At 37.0% G+C, this 22,666-nt stretch overlaps 2 protein-coding genes across 2 annotated transcripts in view; both read right to left on the minus strand.

Moving 5' to 3' along the window:
• Window positions 1-179: 179 nt before the first annotated feature.
• Window positions 180-7,406, minus strand: LOC103509222 (uncharacterized protein PF11_0213-like). The gene is made up of 7 exons (XM_026823620.1): window positions 4,392-7,406; window positions 3,541-3,863; window positions 2,628-3,458; window positions 2,191-2,508; window positions 1,670-2,142; window positions 1,197-1,559; window positions 180-1,042 (listed from the first exon to the last, which is right to left on the minus strand). The coding sequence occupies exons 1-7, from the start codon at window positions 7,404-7,406 to the stop codon at window positions 180-182; spliced, it is 6,186 nt and encodes a 2,061-aa protein (XP_026679421.1).
• A 1,368-nt stretch (window positions 7,407-8,774) lies between these two features.
• Window positions 8,775-22,666, minus strand: part of LOC113467437 — a 46,981-nt gene continuing 33,089 nt past the window's right edge. Inside the window, exon 9 of the mRNA XM_026823621.1 lies at window positions 8,775-9,876. Coding sequence (XP_026679422.1) covers window positions 8,775-9,876 — 1,102 coding nt within the window. The remainder of the gene's footprint in view (window positions 9,877-22,666) is intronic.

Raw genomic sequence — 22,666 nt, forward strand, 5'->3', positions numbered from 1 at the left:
TAAAACTTTTTTCATCAATTATTGCGGGTTTGTTTTGCTCTTTGTTTGGAACTTTATTGGCTTCCTTTTTGACATCAACTATCAGACTGTGATTCAAAGCAGTGTCATGTGTGAAGTTATTGTTCAATTGGTAATTAGTTTTCGTATCCTTCAAATTTACGGTATAAGTTTTAGGTGTTTTAGTTTCCTGGGCTGTACCTAATTTTGAACTCCCACCATCTAAATTGTTCTTGTTTCCATAGATTGTCATAGTTCTGGATATTTTCTTCAAAATGATATGCGTTTCCGTTTAACATGTAGTCGGGCATTTTATAATCACTAATTCTTTGTGATTGGTCAGGAATGGTTAGTTGTTCATTATTGGGAGAGCCAAAGTCATCAATAATGGTATCTGAGATGGTTGGATCATCACCGAGAGGATCAAAATGTAATAAATCTAATGCAATGTGTCTTGAGAATCTTTTATTTTCTTTTTGGCCATCGCTTTCATTGTAAATTACATTAAGCAGATGTTCATTCTCGTCTTGCCTTATGTTTATGGCACGATCCTTCGGTATTTTGTTACGGTCAATAGTGTTTTCGTTTGAAATATCTCTTTTTACTATAGTATGTTTCTTATCAAATCTATCTTTGTATCCATAGATGTTTCTTTTACTTTTCGGGAATAATAAAGCTGGAATGTTTTTTTGTAAATTCAAGGCATTGGATTTGGTTGGAGCTCTACGTATTGGAGTCTTTTTGGTAGGTTTTAATAAGTTCTTTTTCCATTGAGATTGTTTAACTTTTAATTTTCGTTTCATTGGATTTACTTTAGGGTTTAATTTGTGTTTTTTCTTTGGTTCCTTCATAACACTAGACACATCTTGTCCAGCCAAGGGATCTATTTTTTGCATGAAGTTTTGTACACCACCTAATATTTTGTCTGCAACTTGTATAGCCTTTTCTGTCTCTGGTTTTGTTACGACACTTGATAAAAGACCACGATTATTTCTTTTGATTTCTTCTAGTTCCAAGTCATGATCCAATTTTAACAATTCAATTGGTATTTCGTCCATTAGTGAAATTTGTTTCCCTTTTTCTTTAATTATCTCTTCTTCTTTTTTCAAATATTCATAATTGTCGATTTCGAAGACCACGATTATTTCTTTTGATTTCTTCTAGTTCCAAGTCATGATCCAATTTTAACAATTCAATTGGTATTTCGTCCATTAGTGAATTTTGTTTCCCTTTTTCTTTAATTATCTCTTCTTCTTTTTTCAAATATTCATAATTGTCGATTTCTTTTTTATTGTTCTTTTCTATGGGTAATGTTACTTTTGGTTGCTTTTCTTTTTTATTTAAACTAAAGTTTGGCACTTTACGATCAAATACTTCCTCTGACTTTTTACCATTTTTCATTTCTTCACTATCTGCGGATGAGTTATTTATATCACTTTCATCGATTTCTTTCTTAGATTTTGGTTTTTTGAACTTTTCCCTTAAAAGTTTACTACGTTCTCTTAACTTGTCCTTTAGTGTTTTCGGTTTTTTGGCTGTTTCCTTATTTATACCATTTGGAAATATTGCTTTTTTCATTTCTGATATGACATCCACTTGTTTTGTGTTATGTTCCTTTGATGAAGGTTTCATCCCTTTGTTTTGGCTGTTTCCTTATTTATACCATTTGGAAATATTGCTTTTTTCATTTCTGATATGACATCCACTTGTTTTGTGTTATGTTCCTTGGATGAAGGTTTCATCCCTTTCGTTACTATTTCTTTTTGTTTATTATTTAATTTGTTTTCCATTGCGTTCAGTTCTCCTTTCTTTGGCATAAACTTGGCTTTGCTTTTGTCCACATTGTCTTCAATTTTATTGTGCGTTATATGGTCCATATGTGGATTGTTTCGAATTAGTTCTTGCTTGCTATAATCATACGCGTTTGTATAGCTCTTTGAAATATCTACATCATTATTTATTTGTTCCTTTGGAATTGTACTGGGATATACAAGTGGAACTGTATTTTCTTTTGCTTGCTGATTTGAAAAGAAATTATACAACAGAGGAGTATCCGTATGATATCCATGCTTGTATACTGTAGTTCCACTCTCATCTTTGCCATTTTCGGTAGGAACTTTTTCTGTAGTTGATACAGTGAAAATACTCGACCAAGATTTTGTAGAACATTTTCAAATACATTAACTACTATACCTTGGGCCTTTTGAACCTGAGTCTTTTCGACGGAGTGAAAATACTCGACCAAGATTTTGTAGAACATTTTCAAATACATTAACTACTATACCTTGGGCCTTTTGAACCTGAGTCTTTTCGACGTAAGACAAATTTTCTTCGGGATTTCTATCAGGCAATTTGTCCTGTTTTATTTTCTTTCTATTTTTCTTTTTAACAGTTTTTTCTTTGGTTAAAACATTAAGATCAGAATCAGTTTTGTTAGTTGTTGTTTGATAAAGCTCATCACGTACTGATTTTTCAGAAGAGTCCTCAGTCTGATTGTTTGTTGAGATGTTGGTTTGTCCCTGATCGATGTGGTTTTCAAGTGAAGTTTTCTGAAAATCATCTTTCATTGTATCTGTCTTGTTTAGAATCACTGAACCTTTCTGTGCAGAATCCGAATTCGCAATTAATTGGTTTGTCCCTGATCGATGTGGTTTTCAAGTGAAGTTTTCTGAAAATCATCTTTCATTGTATCTGCCTTGTTTAGAATCACTGAACCTTTCTGTGCAGAATCCGAATTCGCAATTGAATGGTCGTTTCCGGTTTCTTCATATTTTTTATCTTCACTTTCTATTTCTTCTTGAAAATTGGATGTACGTACATCATCATGTGGAATCAAATTATCATTTATTGATGTTAGTAGAGATAGGCCATGTTGTGCAATTTCTTTTTGAGGATTTGTTTTGTTTTTGCTAGTTGCATTCAGAATGTGTCGTATATTTTCATTTATTTTGGTCAAAAACTCATTAACAGGATTTATAATGATGGTGTCGATGATATCTTCATCGGAAGTATCAGAGGGATGTACAGTGACTATGGGCGAATTATGAATCAGTGCTTTCTGAAAATCATCGTCAAAAATGGCCCGCTTCTCAGATTCATCTTTTGTTTGAATATCTTTAATAATATCTCTGTCAATTGGATCGTCAAAAATAAGTTCAATTTGGTTGTTTAAATTGTTAACTCCTACAGAACTGGGTGCTATATTATTTCCATGTTTCATAAATTCATTTAATATATTTTGATACTTTTTAATGTAATCATTGTTATTATTTATCGCTATTGTATCACTTTTCTTTTCAATGTCATAATCTTCACTTTTATTCTTCATTTCTTTGTTCATTTCACTTTTTTTAAGTTCAATATATTCTATTAGATCCACTTCATTTTTAATTTTCTTTGGTACAATTTGGTCAAGCTTTCCTTTTTTGTTTGTTTCATTCATTTTCTTTCGTTTACTTTTGGTTAATTCGTCAAATCTTTATTATTACAATAGTAATAAAAAGGTATAAGGGACGGACTATTGTATTCGCTTCGGTGTTTTTGGTTAATTCGTCAAATATGATTTTTTCATATTCATTTTTAGGAATCATATTTAATATATCACTTTCACTGTAAGTTGGGATTTTGTCTGCTATTTTGATGGTTAATTCGTCAAATATGATTTTTTCATATTCATTTTTAGGAATCATATTTAATATATCACTTTCACTGTAAGTTGGGATTTTCTTATCTGCTATTTTGTTGGTTAATTCGTCAAATATGATTTTTTCATATTCATTTTTAGGAATCATATTTAATATATCACTTTCACTGTAAGTTGGGATTTTCTTGTCTGCTATTTTGTGAACATTCTCTGATGTATTGGACTTCGAAGTTTCATTTACAGTTGAGTACATATTTTTTGCATATTCATTAACATTTAATAGATTTGATGGCTCAAATGTATTATGAGAAGTTTCTTCAGTCTGTCCTTGTTGCGTGACATTATCATTAACAGCCCTCTTTGCTCTCTTAAAGCGATTTACGTTTTTTAGGTAAATTGTATACTTTTTTCTTGGAATATCATGATGTTGAACTTTCTTTAGTAGATTATTTCCAAAGTAAATTTTTTCAGATATTGGAAGTTTTGGCTGTATACTTTTGTTTTCTATGATTTTAAATGTTCTTATTTTAGGAATACGAACATGGTGAATCGGTTTTGATTTGTTATGATTTAGTTTGAATAATCTTTGAGGGACATTAATGTTTTCTTTTGTTGGAGACATATTCCTTTTATCTGTTTGCTTCAAATTGAACATATTCTCGTTCGTTGTAGCATTCACGTTATTTCTCGTTACACTTTCTAGTCTTTTACTTTGAGTACTTTTCTCTTCCTGGCTAACACTGCTTTTTACCTCTTTATGATTTTCATTCAAACTTGTTTCAATAGTTTTATCAAGAGAATTACTATCATTTATTTTATCATTCATATTTATTCTCAGGACATCTTTATTAGTATTAATATTTATTTCATCTTGTACTGATTTGACTTGGGCAAATATTGGATCAATTGTGTGTTTTTCGGTTTGGATGGATTCTTCTTTTTCGATATTTTTTGGTGAATTAATGGTCATTTGTGGGACGATGATTTCTTGGTTCATCTGTGGGGCAATTGTTTCTTGGTTATTATTTACAGTTTCTAGTTTTGGAATAAGAAGATGCTCATTCTGTTGATTGCTATTAAAATCTAAGAGCTGATTATGTGTACTGTTGTAAATGTAAGGAAACAGCTGAACATACTCTTTGTTTTGATTTAACTTGTAATATTTACTATTTGTGCCTGTACCTAGGTTATAGTTTTCGTTGTTGATATTTCGGATATTTCTTTTTTGTTGTACTTTTTCTTGAGTTGGATAATGTGTTTTTTGATTTGTATCTTGATCTGGTTTTTTACCATCAATCATATTGAGTTTTTCTCCACCACTAGTATTTTGATAATTTTCTACCATTTCATTTCGTATATTATTGTCTTTGTTGAAATCAATATTCGCTTTGGCTTGGCTATCAGAAGAACTAACAACTCCTCTATCTTTTGAGTCACTGCTAATACTACCAGAATTAGTTGATGAATTGTCTACTACGTCAATATTTTGGCTATTATTACGATTGTTACCTTCTGTATTGTTAGGTTTCTCAGAATATACAGTGTTATTATCCATATTGTTAGATATGTTTACATTTTTAAATTTTAAAAGTGTTTTGAAGAACGTCGAACCTTCTTCATTTTCAGAATTTTCACTTTCTTCATCTTGCTCGTCTTCTACATTGTCTCCTTTTTCGTCTGTTTTCAATTTATTTGATTTAGATTTAGAGTTCCTGTTCTTTATGCTATTTAGTTTCTCAGCTATAGCACTTTCATCTTCTTCTAAGTAATCTTCTCCTTCCGATTCAAGTTCTTCTTGATCTTGATAGTTGTTATTTGGTTTTCTTTGAACCTTCAACGTACTTGAAAACAATTTCGACCCTTTGTCGACTTTATTTTTCATACCATTTATTCCTTTCATATAGTAGATGTCTTCATCCAAATTAGTTTCAAAATCTTTTTCGTCTTCATTATTGTCTATAACAATTTTAGTTCTATAGACATCATTTTTCTTTGGTACAGTTTCGACAAATTCTTCCTCTTTACTATATTGACTGTCCACATCAGTTTGTTCTTCTTCCATGTTTGTATTCCAAATATCTGAAGACGGTGTAGATACGTCATTGATAGTGGGAATGTTATTTTCCAAGTGATTTATTTTCTTTAAATTATATCTGTCATTTATTCGCATTGTGGTAGGTTCTAATGAATCATCTTCTGAGGTGTCTATCCGAAAATTGTTTGCCATGGGGTTGGTGTCGATTAGATCATTTACATCGTCTTCTTTAATCGGTTCCAGAATTTCAGGATCCTTTTCAAAATCTTTCTCATTAGTTTGGTAATTCATTATTTCTTGCTCTTTGTTTTCATTTAGTATTTTACTTATTACACTTTCATAATCATTTTTCAAAGAGCCGTGATCTCGCTTGACATTATTTTTCACTTTATAAACAACATCGCCATCAAATTTTAAATCTTTACCCTTTTGTGTCACTGGAGTTCTGTTCCCATTTTCAGTTGAAACAATATCTTCTGTTGTATTCCCTTTAATATTTGAAACATTTGGTTCCGCAATCGTCCCTATGTTTGAAGTTTTATTCTTTGCAATAATTTCATCTTCTTGTCCGATTATTGTGATACTGGAATTATTTGTTAGTGTGTGATTGTGTCTTGTCGTAAAAGTTTTTTCATCAATTATTACGGGTTTGTTTTGCTCATTGTTTGGAACTTTATTGGCTTCCTTTTTGACATCAACTATCAGACTGTGATTCAAAGCAGTGTCATGTGTGAAGTTATTGTTCAATTGGTAATTAGTTTTCGTATCCTTCAAATTTACGGTATAAGGTTTAGGTGTTTTAGTTTCCTGGGCTGTACCTAATTTTGAACTCCCACCATCTAAATTGTTCTTGTTTCCACTATACGATTTATGTTTTGGAAGTAAACTTGTAATACCTGGTTTGGCCACATGTGCTAAATCTTTATCATTTAATTTAGCTGGAGAATATGACATAGCGTGATGAATAATGTTTTTATACGATGGATAATCGACCAGGGACTTTGTTCCTTTCATTGAAAGCATTGAAAATGGTTCAGACAGTTCGAAATAATGATTGAAGTTTGGTGATCGTTTCCGATTTTCTGTAACTCGAGTTATAACTGCACGCTCTTCTTCACTTGTAAAGTCATCACTCTTGTAAAGGTCATTTTCTTCTTTTTCTTTATCTGAATCAATTATTGGTGGGTGAGCGTGATCAGGTGCCTTTTCTGGGAGTATGGATGTCCCATCAGATATTTCTGAATGCTCTATCCGTGCCTTATTTTTATAATTTTTTCTCGAAATATCAAAGCCTGCTGTTTCTTCGTTATTAGAAATCGTGTCTGTTGATTTTATTTCAAGGTTGGATTTTTCTGTCCCATCGTTTTCAAGTGTGTGAGGGGTAGTGATATCCATATTTTTCGTTGTTTGGTTTTCTCTAGGATATTTCTCTTTTTTGTTTTCACTATCGTCACTTGTAAAGTCATCACTCTTGTAAAGGTCATTTTCTTCTTTTTCTTTATCTGAATCAATTATTGGTGGGTGAGCGTGATCAGGTGGCTTTTCTGGGAGTATGGATGTCCCATCAGATATTTCTGAATGCTCTATCCGTGCCTTATTTTTATAATCTTTTCTCGAAATATCTAAGCCTGCTGTTTCTTCGTTATTAGAAATTGTGTCTGTTGATTTTATTTCAAGGTTGGATTTTTCCGTCCCATCGTATTCAAGTGTGTGAGGGGTAGTGATATCCATATTATTCGTTGTTTGGTTTTCTCTAGGATATTTCTCTTTTTTGTTTTCACTATCCAGCACACCAATTTTATGGAAGTTTGAATCAAACACTGTTATTTGGGGCACAAATATGAGTTTTTCATTTTCATCTGTTGGTGATAACCTTTTGACATGTTGTTGTTCCTTTTTTGTATCTTTGTGTTTTTTATCATTTTGTTTCTCCTCCTTCTCATTTTCTTTCAAAGTTGTTTCGAAACCATCTTTGTGAACTTGTCTTTTGCTTCTTTTACTCTTTTCAATTTTCATTATGTTGGTTTTGAAGACCTTATTTTCGGTTTTGTCATCCTCATCAGTAGGTGTTCTCTGTGATTTTGTTATTCCTTTTTCATATTCTCTCGCTTCTTCTTCAGAAATTACTTTATTTCCTTCTTTGAGATCATCTCCCTCTTTTACTTCAGTACTGTTTTCAAATTTTGATTTGAGAGTTTGGTCTTCTTTCAATGTACTTTCATTAGTATATTTTTCTGCTTGTTTCTTGGAATTCTCAGCTACACATGGATTTCCAGTATCATTTTCATTTCTGCTTAAATTGTACATTGGTGACTTTGAACTGTCTTCTTTTCCTGTTTTATTTTGTGAATCGTCTAATGATTCATTTCTGTCTAAATTGAAACTTTGATCTAGCTCTGAAATGTCTTCTTGATTTACTGGGTCATTTTTTATAACTAGATCATCTTCTGGGTCAGACAAAATCTCTTTATGGTCCATTTCATTCATATTTTTCAGTTGAATATTCTCGATTGTTTCATGTGTAGAAACTCCATGTGAGCTACAAAAGAGTCTGCCTGGGGGACTTTACGCAGGTAGGAGACCTGCTTAGTCTGACTGGGGGATTTCAAACAAGGAGGATACCAGCCTGAAATTTCCCTTGCTAATAGCAAAGGTTGAGTGCAAGGGCATCCACTCGTAAACATTTTGAAGCCAAAACTAAATGTCAGCCTAAACCAATCACTTAGTTAGGGCTGATTGAGAGGCTGACGAAACACGCCGACTCCATCTTTACACGGGAAAAAGCGAAGAAAAAGAAGAAGATTCCCAATTTTATTTGGGGTCGGCGTTGTCCTTCTTTATCCTACTCCTCCAATCCTTCATGTCCTCCTATCTAATGCCTTCTCCCTTCTAATTACCTCTCGTATTCTAGTGCCGAAAATTTTATACGTTCTGAACTTGAATCTTTTTCTTTAGTTGTAGCTCGCTTTATATTTCCTTTTAAAATATCTAAATCAATATTGTCTTCATGAGATTTATGATTGAGGTCCGAATTTTGATAATCTGGCTCGTCTATATTTTCAATTTTTTCACCATCATGTGAGTTTTCATTATGCAATTTTATTCTAGTGCCGAAAATTTTATACGTTCTGAACTTGAATCTTTTTCTTTAGTTGTAGCTCGCTTTATATTTCCTTTTAAAATATCTAGATCAATATTGTCTTCATGAGATTTATGATTGAGGTCCGAATTTTGATAATCTTGCTCGTCTATATTTTCAATTTTTTCACCATGATGTGAGTTTTCATTATGCAATTCGTCTATGATATCATCATCAACATTTCCAAAATATCCATCCTTGTTCAAATTTTCTTCCTCATCAGCTGAACGAATTTCGTCATTACTAAATGGATTATCCTCAAATGTTTCAGTGGACTTTATGTCATCGGTTTGAATACTTTCGTATGGAATATCCATGGATTGAATAATTTCATCAGGTTTTTCGTCTCTCATATTGAACTTGTTCTCAAATTCATCATGAACTCCATGTTCACTATCCTTGATGTGATCTCCTTTTATGTATGTGTCGAGATTTTCTTTTTCCGATTCTCTGAAACTTTTCTCATCACTTGGAACTTCTTGGTCATTCAAACTGTCATCGTCATAGAGTCCCGAGTATTTATGTCTTCTATACCGGTTATACTTATTAAAATTTAAAACACTATTTTTGGGAAATTCGTCATCAAACAATGTATTTTTATGTACTTTTTCGGGGAATTTCGATAACCAGTTGTTGTCACTAAATGTAACGTATTTTGTTTTCACATCTCCTTCAGTAGTTGTGTCTTTAACCAGAGGGTTATATTTGGGCAGTGTCCAGTCAAAGTCTTCTTCGGGAGTGTCCATAAAATGGTCTTTCAGTCTGTCTGTCTTTTTGAAATCAACTAATTTACTAACGAAATTCTTATTTGTAAGTTTCACGTTGCTGTTTCCGTTCAATAAGGTTTGGGTGATACTACTTGGTCGATATTTAGATATACAGGATCTTGCTCTGTTTTCTGGTAGTACAATGAAAAAGATACTTCTCTTCGGTATCGTAATGGTGTTGTCGACCGATCCCTTTCCAAGAGAACTGGCAATCAGTTCCTTTTCAATAGGTGTTATGATTGGTAGTTCGCCGTTCGAAGCAATGGACAGTTCTTTGTCATTCAAGTATGATTTCCTGAAAGAAAAAAGATAGTCAGGTCATACGTCTTATAAAATAATAATTGATTGATACCTACTTCACTTTTTATTGGCAGGACTTTGACGCTTCTTGGACTTTTCGTGTCCAAGAAGCGTCTTATTGGACTTTGACGCTTCAAGTTATGCTTAGACTTTACAATACATCTGTTTCTTTCCTTTTGGAGTCAACCCTCACAACTGCTTGTCTCTTGTAAACACCACTGGTAACCAGTAAAATTCCAGTCCAATTGGACAAAATACCTCGAGCATCTAGCCATCTAGTAGTTTTCTAGTCCATTTGTACAAAATGCACAGCTACAAATCCACGAAATCCTGGCTACCTGGACCGGACTGTTACTGTATGCCAGTAATGTTTCCCTGAGGCCAGGAACTGCACTTTGATTTCGCCTTGTATAATCCAAATCTTGGAAATGTTACTGTATGCCAGTAATGTTTCCCTGAGGCCAGGAACTGCACTTTGATTTCGCCTTGTATAATCCAAATCTTGGAAATCACTTAGTTTAATCCCCAGACTGTGGCAGAAAGGAGCAAGTCAATGGGAACTACTAGAGCGTCACCCTGTACATATAAAATCTTATATTTTCTTGATGAACTACGTTGGCTATATACACTTGGTGGTAGTGAAATATAGGATATATACAGGATGGATATAGAAAGTCATAAAATTGATTCCCAGAGGAGCGTACACGGAGAAATAGAGAGGCGACCCGTAGGAAAATTGTTGAGGGGAGTTTCAGTGGCGTAGAGTAAGTAGAGATTGAGGGTTGAAACACACTACTATCACGTCACGTGAACTCATGATGTTCAGTCAGAAAGATGTAATTCAAAGCTTTCCCATAATACTGTAGGTAATCTCCTTCAGGACAGCCGCACTATTATCACGTCACTTGATCTCACGTGACGTGACGTGATGGTAGTGTGTTTTTACCTCAAGGGTTGAAAGATGAGCTGGTACCACTTTCGAATTACTTCAAGACACATCCTTTTACATCTATGCCTATTTTTTTTTCCATTTCCCCTTGTTTTCCCCCCTTTCTTTCCACCCTTTGATTTTGTATATAATTTCATGTTAACGCTATTCTGTTTTTTTTTTTTTTTTTTTTTTTTTTTTTTTTTTTTTTACAAATTTTAAAAGGCAAGATTTTTACAAATTTAATAAAATAGGTAGGTACAACATTTTCTTTGAATAAAATAACGAGGCTTGGGGGATCCATGGTACCTAGTGATGTCAGACATACCTATAGCTGATTTCTATAATTTGTTTACGTCATAATGTATGACATTTTCAGCTTAAAATATTTAGGACTAGGCAGAGGTATCTACTCCCAAGTCTTGAACCTTAACGTCAAGGAACCTCCTCGAACCCGCGACCACCAGCTTAAAATTCGACGTAATAACCACTGCCATATAGACACAAGGACCATTGGGTCCCTCCAGTAGGGCTGGCCACAGGTAGGTCTTGAAGCCAAGGAACCTCCTCGAACCTGCGACCACCAGGTTAAAAGTCTACGTGATAACCACTGCCTTATAGACACAAGGCCCATTAGGTCCCTCCAGTAGGGCTGGCCACAGGTAGGTCTTGAAGCCAAGGAACCTCCTCGAACCTGCGACCACCAGGTTAAAAGTCTACGTGATAACCACTGCCTTATAGACACAAGGCCCATTGGGTCCCTCCAGTAGGGCTGGCCACAGGTAGGTCTTGAAGCCAAGGAACCTCCTCGAACCTGCGACCACCAGGTTAAAAGTCTACGTGATAACCACTGCCTTATAGACACAAGGCCCATTAGGTCCCTCCAGTAGGGCTGGCCACAGGTAGGTCTTGAAGCCAAGGAACCTCCTCGAACCTGCGACCACCAGGTTAAAAGTCTACGTGATAACCACTGCCTTATAGACACAAGGACCATTGGGTCCCTCCAGTAGGGCTGGCCACAGGTAGGTCTTGAAGCCAAGGAACCTCCTCGAACCTGCGACCACCAGGTTAAAAGTCTACGTGATAACCACTGCCTTATAGACACAAGGCCCATTAGGTCCCTCCAGTAGGGCTGGCCACAGGTAGGTCTTGATGACGTCATTATCTAGCTTGGATGAGTGAAAGCGGACGTGGTTGTCTCGTTTGAAGGTGCGCTGCTCGTATTCGAGCACGAACGGCGGCGACTGAAATGTGAAAGTAAAAAAGACAAGATGAGAAACGTGAAGAAATGATGGTTTCCGAAATGGCCCAAAAGTTTAACTTTAACGGAGTTTAAACTCATTTTCTGGATCCGGCCATGAGTACCTCCTCGTATGCTCGGAGGTTTACGAATACTTCAACGTGAACTGAAGAAAGTTTAGAAGTAGACGCTTAGCTTCACCAGAAATATGATGAAGCTAAGGGAGCTTCTTCTCAAATTGTATTGACGGTGAATCTTTTACTTATGTGGCGTATGGTACAGGTGGGCCAATAAATGGTACGTTTTTTAGGTGGGCGAATAAATGGTACTCTTACCCTATTATCAGGCTTTTTGCCCAATACGCCACCAAATTTGTTTATTCAGGGGATCAGACCAGTGGCGTAGCGTCCATGTAGGGCGTGTATGGCGGCCATACACTCGAAATTTCTCTCAAATACCCTTAAATATTGACTATTTTTATTAGATGAATAAAAATTATTATCCCTTAAAATTGTTAAAAATCCCTTAAAATCCCTAAATTCATTTTTATCCCAGTCAGATCTGAAAAATCCCCGAAAGGGGTACGGTAAATCTTTTACTGGTGGGGTCGAGTGGATTGGAACACATCACATATCTTCAGGCACACTCCGGTACTCGGGAGTAGGTACCGGCACACTGTCAAGAGTTTCGGTTTACCTTGCCCTTGGGATCAATTTAATTTGAAGAAACCATTTACTGATGAAGATTTGTAATGAAAGAACACAGGGATGTGACTTATCCTGGAGATTCTCAAAATGTTCAACAAGAATCGAAAGCCCTTGCCCTCGACAAAATCCTGGATACAGCCCTGTCATCAGGTGATCTGAAATCTTGAGTAGGTACAAGTACATACATATCAATAACATACCTGATTCACCAAAGCCCAAGCTAATCTCGTGGCGACATCACAGTCGATGATCGCTAGATTAAAACTACCGTTCTGAAGAGGTCTCTGTTGGCAGCTAGATGGTTCAACGCCTCAAGTGATGTGATGCTCAGCCATTCCTTGATGATATCCATCCACAGTGTCCTTTATCGCTCACGTGACCTGGCTCCATCTATTGTCCCTTCTTCCTTCTTCAGGAATTCAGGTGTTTTACATATACCTCCTACTCGGTGAATTTGATTTTTTTTTTTTTATTGGTATTCGAAATGTTTCGCTGTTTCCTAACATAGACTACAAAAAGAACTTGGTGAATGCGTACAATGAGAATGACCATAGGACGATAGAAATTCCTTTTACTTACCCATAATTTCTCCTGATCAATTCTTCCGGATCCACGGTGAAGCTCAGAAATCGTTCATCCACCACACCGATGACTTTCCTCGTGTTGAGCGAAATGGTCACTTCTGACTGAACCGGACTTAGGATGACTACTAACAGGAAAACGAGTACAAATTTTTGTCGATGGTGGGATTCGAACCCGGGACCTTCTGCATGGCAAGCAAGCGCGTTACCACTGGACCCACCGTGAGTCAGTGGGCTCAGCACTGACTCCAAAGAGGAATTTGTTTACGATCTGTGGGCTTCAGCAAATGAGCTCAATGCGATCTCTTCTTTATTCTTCCTTTAAGGATAAGACACTATTGAAGCTACTTACGGACGTTGTGTGTTCAGGGAGGAAGGGCTGAGGTCGGAGCAGGAACATCTCAGCCCCGGACTGAGCAGCCACTCCAAGTTCATCCACCACACCGATGACTTTCCTCGTGTTGAGCGAAATGGTCACTTCTGACTGAACCGGACTTAGGATGACTACTAACAGGAAGGGCGCCAACCATAGGGACCATGCCGGAATGGGACCTCCGCCTTTATCTCGCCACATTGTCGACATTATCCTAGGGGAAAAGGGGAAGATTAGTTTGACCGAGCGAAGTGATGGTCTACGTTTTATTTATTTTTTTATTTTATAAGTTTCCATTTATTAGTTTTTCAGTACAATTCTCTCAGTTAAATAAATAGGCAACAAATGGTATACCCATCCGTAAAAGCCGGAGCTTGTGCCACGGATGTTTGTTTGTTCCACTATAACTCGCGATTGCCTGGTCCGATTTTGATGAAATTTGGTACAGGTTCAGGTTGCATCAAAGTACATCGCAAGTTGGGGTCCCAGAATTGAGCGTTGCCCGTTTTTGGTCTGAACGTTTCAGAGTCCAATAGGTGACTCACAGTCATAAACCCTTCAAAAATAATTTTGTCAAAAGAGTCTGAGTGAGGTCTACAGTTCACAGAACTACTAGTTGCCGCTGAATCAATCCCTAAAAAGCGATGTCTACGCCGATTTCATAATGATTTGTTACGCTGTACCGATTTATTGAAAGAAAAGTAGGTAGCTACCTAAAATCAATGTGATTTCTCAATATTTAGCCTTAAGATAAGCTTTGTACAAAACAATAGAGATAGATACCTACTCAAACATTGTACTGATTGATTTATTTCAGGGAAAGTTAGGTACCTAGCAGAATTGTGAATAATAATAAATGTAGTTGAAATGCTTAGGTACCCGGTACCCAGTCTTGTTAGCTTGGAGGGTAGCGCGTCTGCCTTGTAAGCGCTAGGTTGCGGGTTGGATTCCCGGAGCGAATTTTATCCTAAACTGATGAGGTTCATCTCGGAACGGCTGGCTTTCTCTATCCAGTCCTCCTCTTTTCGGTTTCGGGACTTAAACGGGAAATGCGAGACCCAAGACGGTAATTTGGTAGCGTCAAGAACACAGGGTCTAAGTACCTATATGATTAGGTAGGCTCAAGTATTTGTTGCTTAGAAACAGGACTCCAGTCCTCAGATTTCATCTGATACAATAGGTACCTACTACCTACATGGTAACATAATTGACGAGGTCTTTCCTGATGGCAATATACAAAGGTTCACTATTGAGAAGTACCTATTAAGATAGAAACACACTACCATCAAGTCACATGAGCTCACAACTCACAATATTGAAAAAAAAAAAAAAAAAAAAGAAGAGTGTTCCACCGCCGTTTTTATTTTGTAGCAATGGAACAACTGCTACATTAGACGCATGTGGTCTGTGTCGTAGCATGCCCATCCCGTAGTATGCCTCTCATAAGATGGGCGAGAAGAGACATAATACTTCCCATTTAGGTGCTGGGTCAACACGAGAACACCAGAAAGTAACCCGTTGAAATATTTGCAATCGAAAAGTGAGTACAAATTTTTGTCGAACCCGGGACCTTCTGCATGGCAAGCAAGCGCGTTACCACTAGACCAACCGTGCCCCCTATCTTATCGGAAAACTTTGAACCACGTCTTTCTGACTCCTCATGAGTTCACGTGACGTAGTGTGCTTCTACCTATAGAGGCACTTGGGGTGCAATAGTCCTACATACTGGACTCCGCACACAGAAATTTTGTCAGAAAAAGACCCGCATTTCAATGTAATGTATAGGGGGACTTTCCTCTCAGCAGTATTTAAGCAGCATAAAAACAACAACTGTTATCATTATCATAATCATTCTGTTTCTAGTCCGGTCTTGGAGGGAGCTGAACACATTTCTCATTTTTTTTACAGCTTTCTTTTAAGTGGCATGCATTGTTCTCCTGGAGGAGCTCTTCCACCCAACCTATAATTATGTCAATATGTCTATCTAGCTATGCATGTCGCACACGGGTCGAAATATTATGTCCATATGTATATCTAGCTATGCATGACGCACACGGGTCGAAATTCATTCGAAAGAAATCCTGCCTTGTAAGCTTTGGGCTACGTTTCCCGCCCAGGGCGAACTTTGTCCTAAACGGATAAGGTTCGTTCACGGAACGGCTTTCTTTTACCCTGTCCTTCTCTTCCATTTCGGGTCTATAGGATTTTTTTTTTTTTTTCGTGAGGACTTGTGCTTGCTCTTTAAAAACAGAGAGAACCCTTTGAACACTGCCAGCTAGCTAGGTTAAGGTTAGATGTTCTCCTCTCTGTTTATAGTCCCACAGCCAGACACTAGTCTACTCTCTGTTTAACGCCCCTAGCCAGAACAGGGAAACACGTCAGGCATACTACGGGATGGGCATGCTACGACACAGACCACATGCTTATAATGTAGCAGTTATTTCATTGCTACGAAATAAGAACGGCAGTGAAACACTTACGGATGAACTGTGATGGCGTCGATCGCAAAGTTGGTCGACTTAATGAAGTTCTTCACAAACGCCAACTGATCTGTCGAGCTCAAATCGAACTGGGTAAAGTCTGGACCGACAATCCGGGATAATTTGGTGTTAGAGAATGTGTCCAGGATAGAGCGGAGTCGAATGATGTTGTGTGACAACTCCTCACTGGAGAGTTCCATGAGGTACTCTTGATTTTCTGCAATGGGAATTGTTCTATTGGTTAGTACGAACAACTATCTGGCCGTGGGTTTTCTGTGGGCTGTGAGCTACAAAAGAGTCTGCCTGGGGGACTTTACGCAGGTAGGAGACCTGCTTAGTCTGACTGGGGGATTTCAAACAAGGAGGATATCAGCCTGAAATTTCCCTTGCTAATAGCAAAGATTGAGTGCAAGGGCATCCACTCGTAAACATTTTGAAGCCAAAACCTTGGTGATAACCTTTTGACATGTTGTTGTTCCTTTTTTGTATCTTTGTGTTTTTTATCATTTTGTTTCTCCTCCTTCTCATTTTCTTTGAAAGTTGTTTCGAAACCATCTTTGTGAACTTGTCTTTTGCTTCTTTTACTCTTTTCAATTTTCATTATGTTGGTTTTAAAGACCTTATTTTCGGTTTTGTCATCCTCATCAGTAGTTGTTCTCTGTGATTTTGTTATTCCTTTTTCATATTCTCTCGCTTCTTCTTCAGAAATTACTTTGTTTCCTTCTTTGAGATCATCTCCCTCTTTTACTTTAGTACTGTTTTCAAAGTTTGATTTGAGAGTTTGGTCTTCTTTCAATGTACTTTCATTAGTATATTTTTCTGCTTGTTTCTTGGAATTCTCAGCTACACATGGATTTCCAGTATCATTTTCATTTCTGCTTAAATTGTACATTGGTGACTTTGAACTGTCTTCTTTTCCTGTTTTATTTTGTGAATCGTCTAATGATTCATTTCTGTCTAAATTGAAACTTTGATCTAGCTCTGAAATGTCTTCTTGATTTACTGGGTCATTTTTTATAACTAGATCATCTTCTGGGTCAGACAAAATCTCTTTATGGTCCATTTCATTCATATTTTTCAGTTGAATATTCTCGATTGTTTCATGTGTAGAAACTCCATCTTGCAGAATAGATGATGTATTGTTCAATATGTCTTCTTCATTGTCAATCTCGTGTGATGATTCTTCTTCGAGATTATCATTCTCAGATTCCTTAATATTTTCCAAGTTTAAGTTATCATGAAAACTCATCTTTTTTTTTTTTTTTTTCAATATTGTGAGTTGTGAGCTCATGTGACTTGATGGTAGTGTGTTTCTACCTTAATAGGTACTCCGCAATAGTGAACCTTTCTATATTGCCATGTAGGTAGTAGGTACCTATTGTATCAGATGAAATCTGAGGACTGGAGTCCTGTTTCTAAGCAACAAATACTTGAGCCTACCTAATCATATAGGTACTTAGACCCTGTGTTCTTGACGCTACCAAATTACCGTCTTGGGTCTCGCATTTCCCATAACTCCTACGCCTTGGACGTCTGATACCGATTAATCGGATCGATAACATACCAAGGATCGGGTTTATAATGTAAGTACTTCCCATAACTCCTACGCCTTGGACGTCTGATACCGATTAATCGGATCGATAACATACCAAGGATCGGGTTTATAATGTAATCAATCAATCCATAATCGTTCCATCATGGGACGGGTCGATTATAATGTAAGTACATTAAAATTCTGCAGCGGCTATGGGAACACTGCCAACGGGCTCGTCCTTAGATGGTCTCGCATTTCCCATAACTCCTACGCCTTGGACGTCTGATACCGATTAATCGGATCGATAACATACCAAGGATCGGGTTTATAATGAAAGTACATTAGAATTCTGCAGCGGCTTTGGGAACACTGCCAATGGGCTCGCCCTTACATGAGATGTTTTATATATAAGTATTGAGTTGATTGTTTTAAATACATATTTACTCTTAAAGAGTACATAAGTACATAACTAGCCAGGTAATTAGCAAGTTATACACGGGTGGAAATTCACTAAAGAGTTTTAGCGTTGTGAGCGCTGGGTCGCAGGTACGATTCCCACCCGAGGCGAACTGTATCCTAAACAGATAAGGTTCGTTCTCGGAACGGCTGGCTTTCTCCTATCCTGTCCTCCTTCTGTTTTCGATTTCTGGACGATAAGACCTCTGCTGTTGCAGTTCCCGCTGTCAAACATTTTGAAAGAAAAGCAAAAAGAGGAGTACCTAGCGGGGAGAGTGTAAGTACTTACATTAAAATTCTGCAGCGGCTATGGGAACACTGCCAATGGGCTCGTCCTTAGATGAGATGTTTTATATATTGGGTTGATTGTTTTAAATACATATTTACTCTTAAAAAGTACATAAGTACATAACTAGCTAGGTAATTAGCAAGTCATACACGGGTGGAAATAAAGAATTTTAGCGTTGTGAGCGCTGGGTCGCAGGTACGATTCCTACCCGAGGCGAACTGTATCCTAAACAGATAAGGTTCGTTCTCGGAACGGCTGGTTTTCTCCTATCCTGTCCTCCTTCTGTTTTCGATTTCTGGACGATAAGACCTCCGTTGTTGCAGTTCCCGCTATCAAACATTTTCAAAGAAAAGAAGGAAAAAGAGGAGTACCTAGCAGAGGGAGAAGAAGAAGAAGAAGAAGAAGAAGAAGAAGAAGAAGAAGAAAGAAAATGGAAAGAGATGAGTTTTTCTCGAAGAAATGACTATAACACGTCACGTGAAGTTATGTGGAGTCAGAAAGATGTAGTTCAAAGTTTTCCCATCATAATATTGTAGGTAATTTTGTTAGGACTGCCACACTACTATCACGTGACGTATCATGATAGTTTAGTAGTGTGGCTGTCCTGAACGAAATTACCTACAATGTTATGGGAAAACTTCGAACTACCTAGATGTCCTGGATCTTTCTGACTCCCCATGACGTGACATGACGTGATGAGTGTGTTTCTACCTAAGACTAATAAAAGTGACATAGATGACTTACCGCTCCTACCCTGTCTTGCTTCTCTCTTCGATTTCGGGACGATAAGACCTTAGCAGTTACAGTTCCCTGTGTCAAACCTCATGAAAAAAAGTTCATATTATTTGCGTTTTTACTCGGCAGCTTGAATTTAATTTGTTTGTCTTTCTCTTTATTCCAATATGATTATTTATTGAACGATTTGTCTAATGAGCTCAAAATCAAGTCATTAAATAGCTCGTTAAAGTTGTTGGAGGACGGACCCGCGATTCGCAAGTACGCCGGGGCCAATGCTTGTGCCATGCTTCTGGAAATCGGGCTGCAAAAGAAACGGAAACAATATTTTAATTATCATTTGGGATTCATTCATTGTGGCGACATCATAGTCGATGATCGCTAGATTAAAACTACCGTTCTGAAGAGGTCTCTGTTGGCAGCTAGATGGTTCAACGCCCCAAGTGATGTGATGCTCAACCATTCCTTGATGATATCCATCCACAGTGTCCTTTATCGCTCACGTGACCTGGCTCCATCTATTGTCCCCTCCTACCCTGTCTTGCTTCTCTCTTCGATTTCGGGACGATAAGACCTTAGCAGTTACAGTTCCCTGTGTCAAACCTCATGAAAAAAAAAGTTCATATTATTTGCGTTTTTACTCGGCAGCTTGAATTTAATTTGTTTGTCTAATTTCTCTTTATTCCAATATGATTATTTTTATTGAACGATTTGTCTAATGAGCTCAAAATCAAGTCATTAAATAGCTCGTTGAACGTAACAAACAAACTGTTTGTCTAATTTTGTTGAAATTTTGGCAAATATTTTCAACACATTCATTCAATAATTTCCCATTCAATGTTGGGCTCAATCTGGTCTTGAAGTGTCTAGTAGAATAAAATATCCCTTGTTTATCCTGCTCGAATGAGACTAAAAAGTCCCTTTACCCCAGCAGTCTAAACAAGGTCTCGTGCATTTTATAGTTTTAACAATTTATTCTGGGAGTGTGTAAAGGCCTTAACCCCTAACGGTTGGATTTATAAGAACGTTTTGCCTTAAGAACTCTCCTCTTCATGGTCAGTTATTCGACTTACCCAACCAAATTGGCTTCTTTCTCGCACCAATTTTGCTGAATAGTGTCTCATCGAATGTGTCCATCGCTTTGAGCACTGCGGTCGAAACATCTTTCTCCAAGGAAAATGATCTGAAACAAAAGAGAAATTAGTCCTCTTCTTACTTTACTTTACTGAGTCCTCTTCTTTCTATCAGTGCCTAGCAACGGAGAGATTCCACTTTCAAAGTTTATGATGGATTAAGAGATTTCCTGGTAGGTATGGTCTCATCGTCGTCACAGTTGACCCTTATATATATGGATATTTACTGAGTCCTCTTCTTTCTATCAGTGCCTAGCAACGGAGAGATTCCAATTTCAAATTTTATGATGGATTAAGAGATTTCCTGGTAGGTATGGTCTCATCGTCGTCACAGTTGACCCTTATTATGTACTTAGCTTTACATTTTTTTGCTGAATAGTGTCTCATCGAATGTGTCCATCGCTTTGAGCACTGCGGTCGAAACATCTTTCTCCAAGGAAAATGATCTGAAACAAGAGAAATTAGCTATATGGATAGGACTTAAAGACCTCCGATGTTACAGTTTCCTCTATCAAACCTCAAAAAGGAAAGGTACTTACTGGCGAACTGCATGGAACTGAAACCCGACAAGATGCAAGATCCAAACTTCTTTTAAAAACACGCTTCTTAGAACCGTTTTCTATCGTCACTGAAGAAAACTTCAAGATTCGTTGCAAAACAAAAAGAGTTCAGAAATGAATTAGTTGTCTTGGAAAAAGCACTTGTTACACAGCTTACGTCCGCAGTAGGTAAGATTCGTTGCAAAACAAAAAGAGTTCAGAAATGAATTAGTTGTCTTGGAAAAAGCACTTATTACACAGCTTACGTCCGCAGTAGGTACGTTGCAAAACAAAAAGAGTTCAGAAATGAATTAGTTGTCTTGGAAAAAGCACTTATTACACAGCTTACGTCCGCAGTAGGTAAAAAAAGAGACTGAAAACTAACAGATAATGGTATAAAATAATTATTAAGAAAGAAATTGGTGGAAAAGTATTCAAAAAATAGTTTTTAATATAGAAAAAAGTGCAACTAACAGATAACGGTATAAAATAATTATTAAGAAAGAAATTGGTGGAAAAGTATTCAAAAAATAGTTTTTAATATAAAAAAAAGTGTAACTAACAGATAACGGTATAAAATAATTATTAAGAAAGAAATTGGTGGAAAAGTATTCAAAAAATAGTTTTTAATATAAAAAAAAGTGCTTGAAACTTTGCTGAGTTATTGGCAGCAGGATCTTGTACTAATGGTGTAATTGAAGAAACAAATCTGGAGAAAATTTACACCACGGAAATCTCTAATGACGTTAACCCCTCGATTTTAACCTGATAAAACCTGGACGCAGAAATCATAAACAATCTGAGAACAAACAATCCAGTGGTAGTCAAACTACTTGTCAAAAAGTTCGAGAAAAAGTGACCCAGGATCTTGTACTAATGGTGTAATTGAAGAAACAAATCTGGAGAAAATTTACACCACGGAAATCTCTAATGACGTTAACCCCTCGATTTTAACCTGATAAAACCTGGACGCAGAAATCATAAACAATCTGAGAACAAACAATCCAGTGGTTGTCAAACTACTTGTCAAACAGTTCGAGAAAAAGTGACCAAGATTGTTGAAAGCAAAATAGGTAACTTCAGCAAAGATTGCTGAATCAGTTTTCATGATTTTCACTCACAAACAGCTTCAGATATACGAGGTGTGGCTATTGAATTCCGGGACTGAAACTTCAACAAAGATTGCTGAATCAGTTTTCATGATTTTCACTCACAAACAGCTTCAGATGTACGAGTACTAACCGGATATAAGGTTCGTTCTCGGAATGGCTGGCTTTCTCCTATCCTGTTTTCCTTCTCTCTTCGATTTCGGGACGATAAGAATTTAGCAGTTACAGTTCCTTCAATCAGACCTCTTAAAAATGTCTGTGGTGGGCATGGATTAGAGGAAAATTTGTTGGACCGATTACTTTTCTTATTTTTCGCTGACGCATGACAGCAGGAGAAAGTTGTTTTTACAATAGACGATTGCTGAATTGAACAACCTGACCCCAATCACTTAGTTAGGGCTGATTGAGAGGCTGACGAAACACGCCGACTCCATCTTTACACGGGAAAAAGCGAAGAAAAAGTAATTAGCAAGTCGTACACGGGTGGAAATAAAGAATTTTAGCGTTGTGAGCGCTGGGTCGCAGGTACGATTCCCACCCGAGGCGAACTGTCCCCCTAAACAGATAAGGTTCGTTCTCGGAACGGCTGGCTTTCTCCTATCCTGTCCTCCTTCTGTTTTCCATTTCTGGACGATAAGACCTGCGTTGTTGCAGTTCCCGCTATCAAACATTTTCAAAGAA

Source organism: Diaphorina citri, unplaced genomic scaffold, assembly GCF_000475195.1.
Source record: "Diaphorina citri unplaced genomic scaffold, Diaci psyllid genome assembly version 1.1 scaffold475, whole genome shotgun sequence".
Lineage (NCBI taxonomy): Eukaryota > Metazoa > Arthropoda > Insecta > Hemiptera > Psyllidae > Diaphorina > Diaphorina citri.

Bases quoted from the DNA above. Each gene is read 5' to 3' on its own strand.
- LOC103509222 (XM_026823620.1), bottom strand. From the start codon at position 7,406: ATGGATATCACTACCCCTCACACACTTGAATACGATGGGACGGAAAAA. The intron at 2,143-2,190 runs GTATAGTAGTTA...ATCTTGGTCGAG, and splicing joins TCAGGTTCAAAAGGCCCAAG to TATTTTCACTGTATCAACTA. The intron at 1,560-1,669 runs TTCCAAATGGTA...AAAAAGCAATAT, and splicing joins AGAAATGAAAAAAGCAATAT to TTCCAAATGGTATAAATAAG.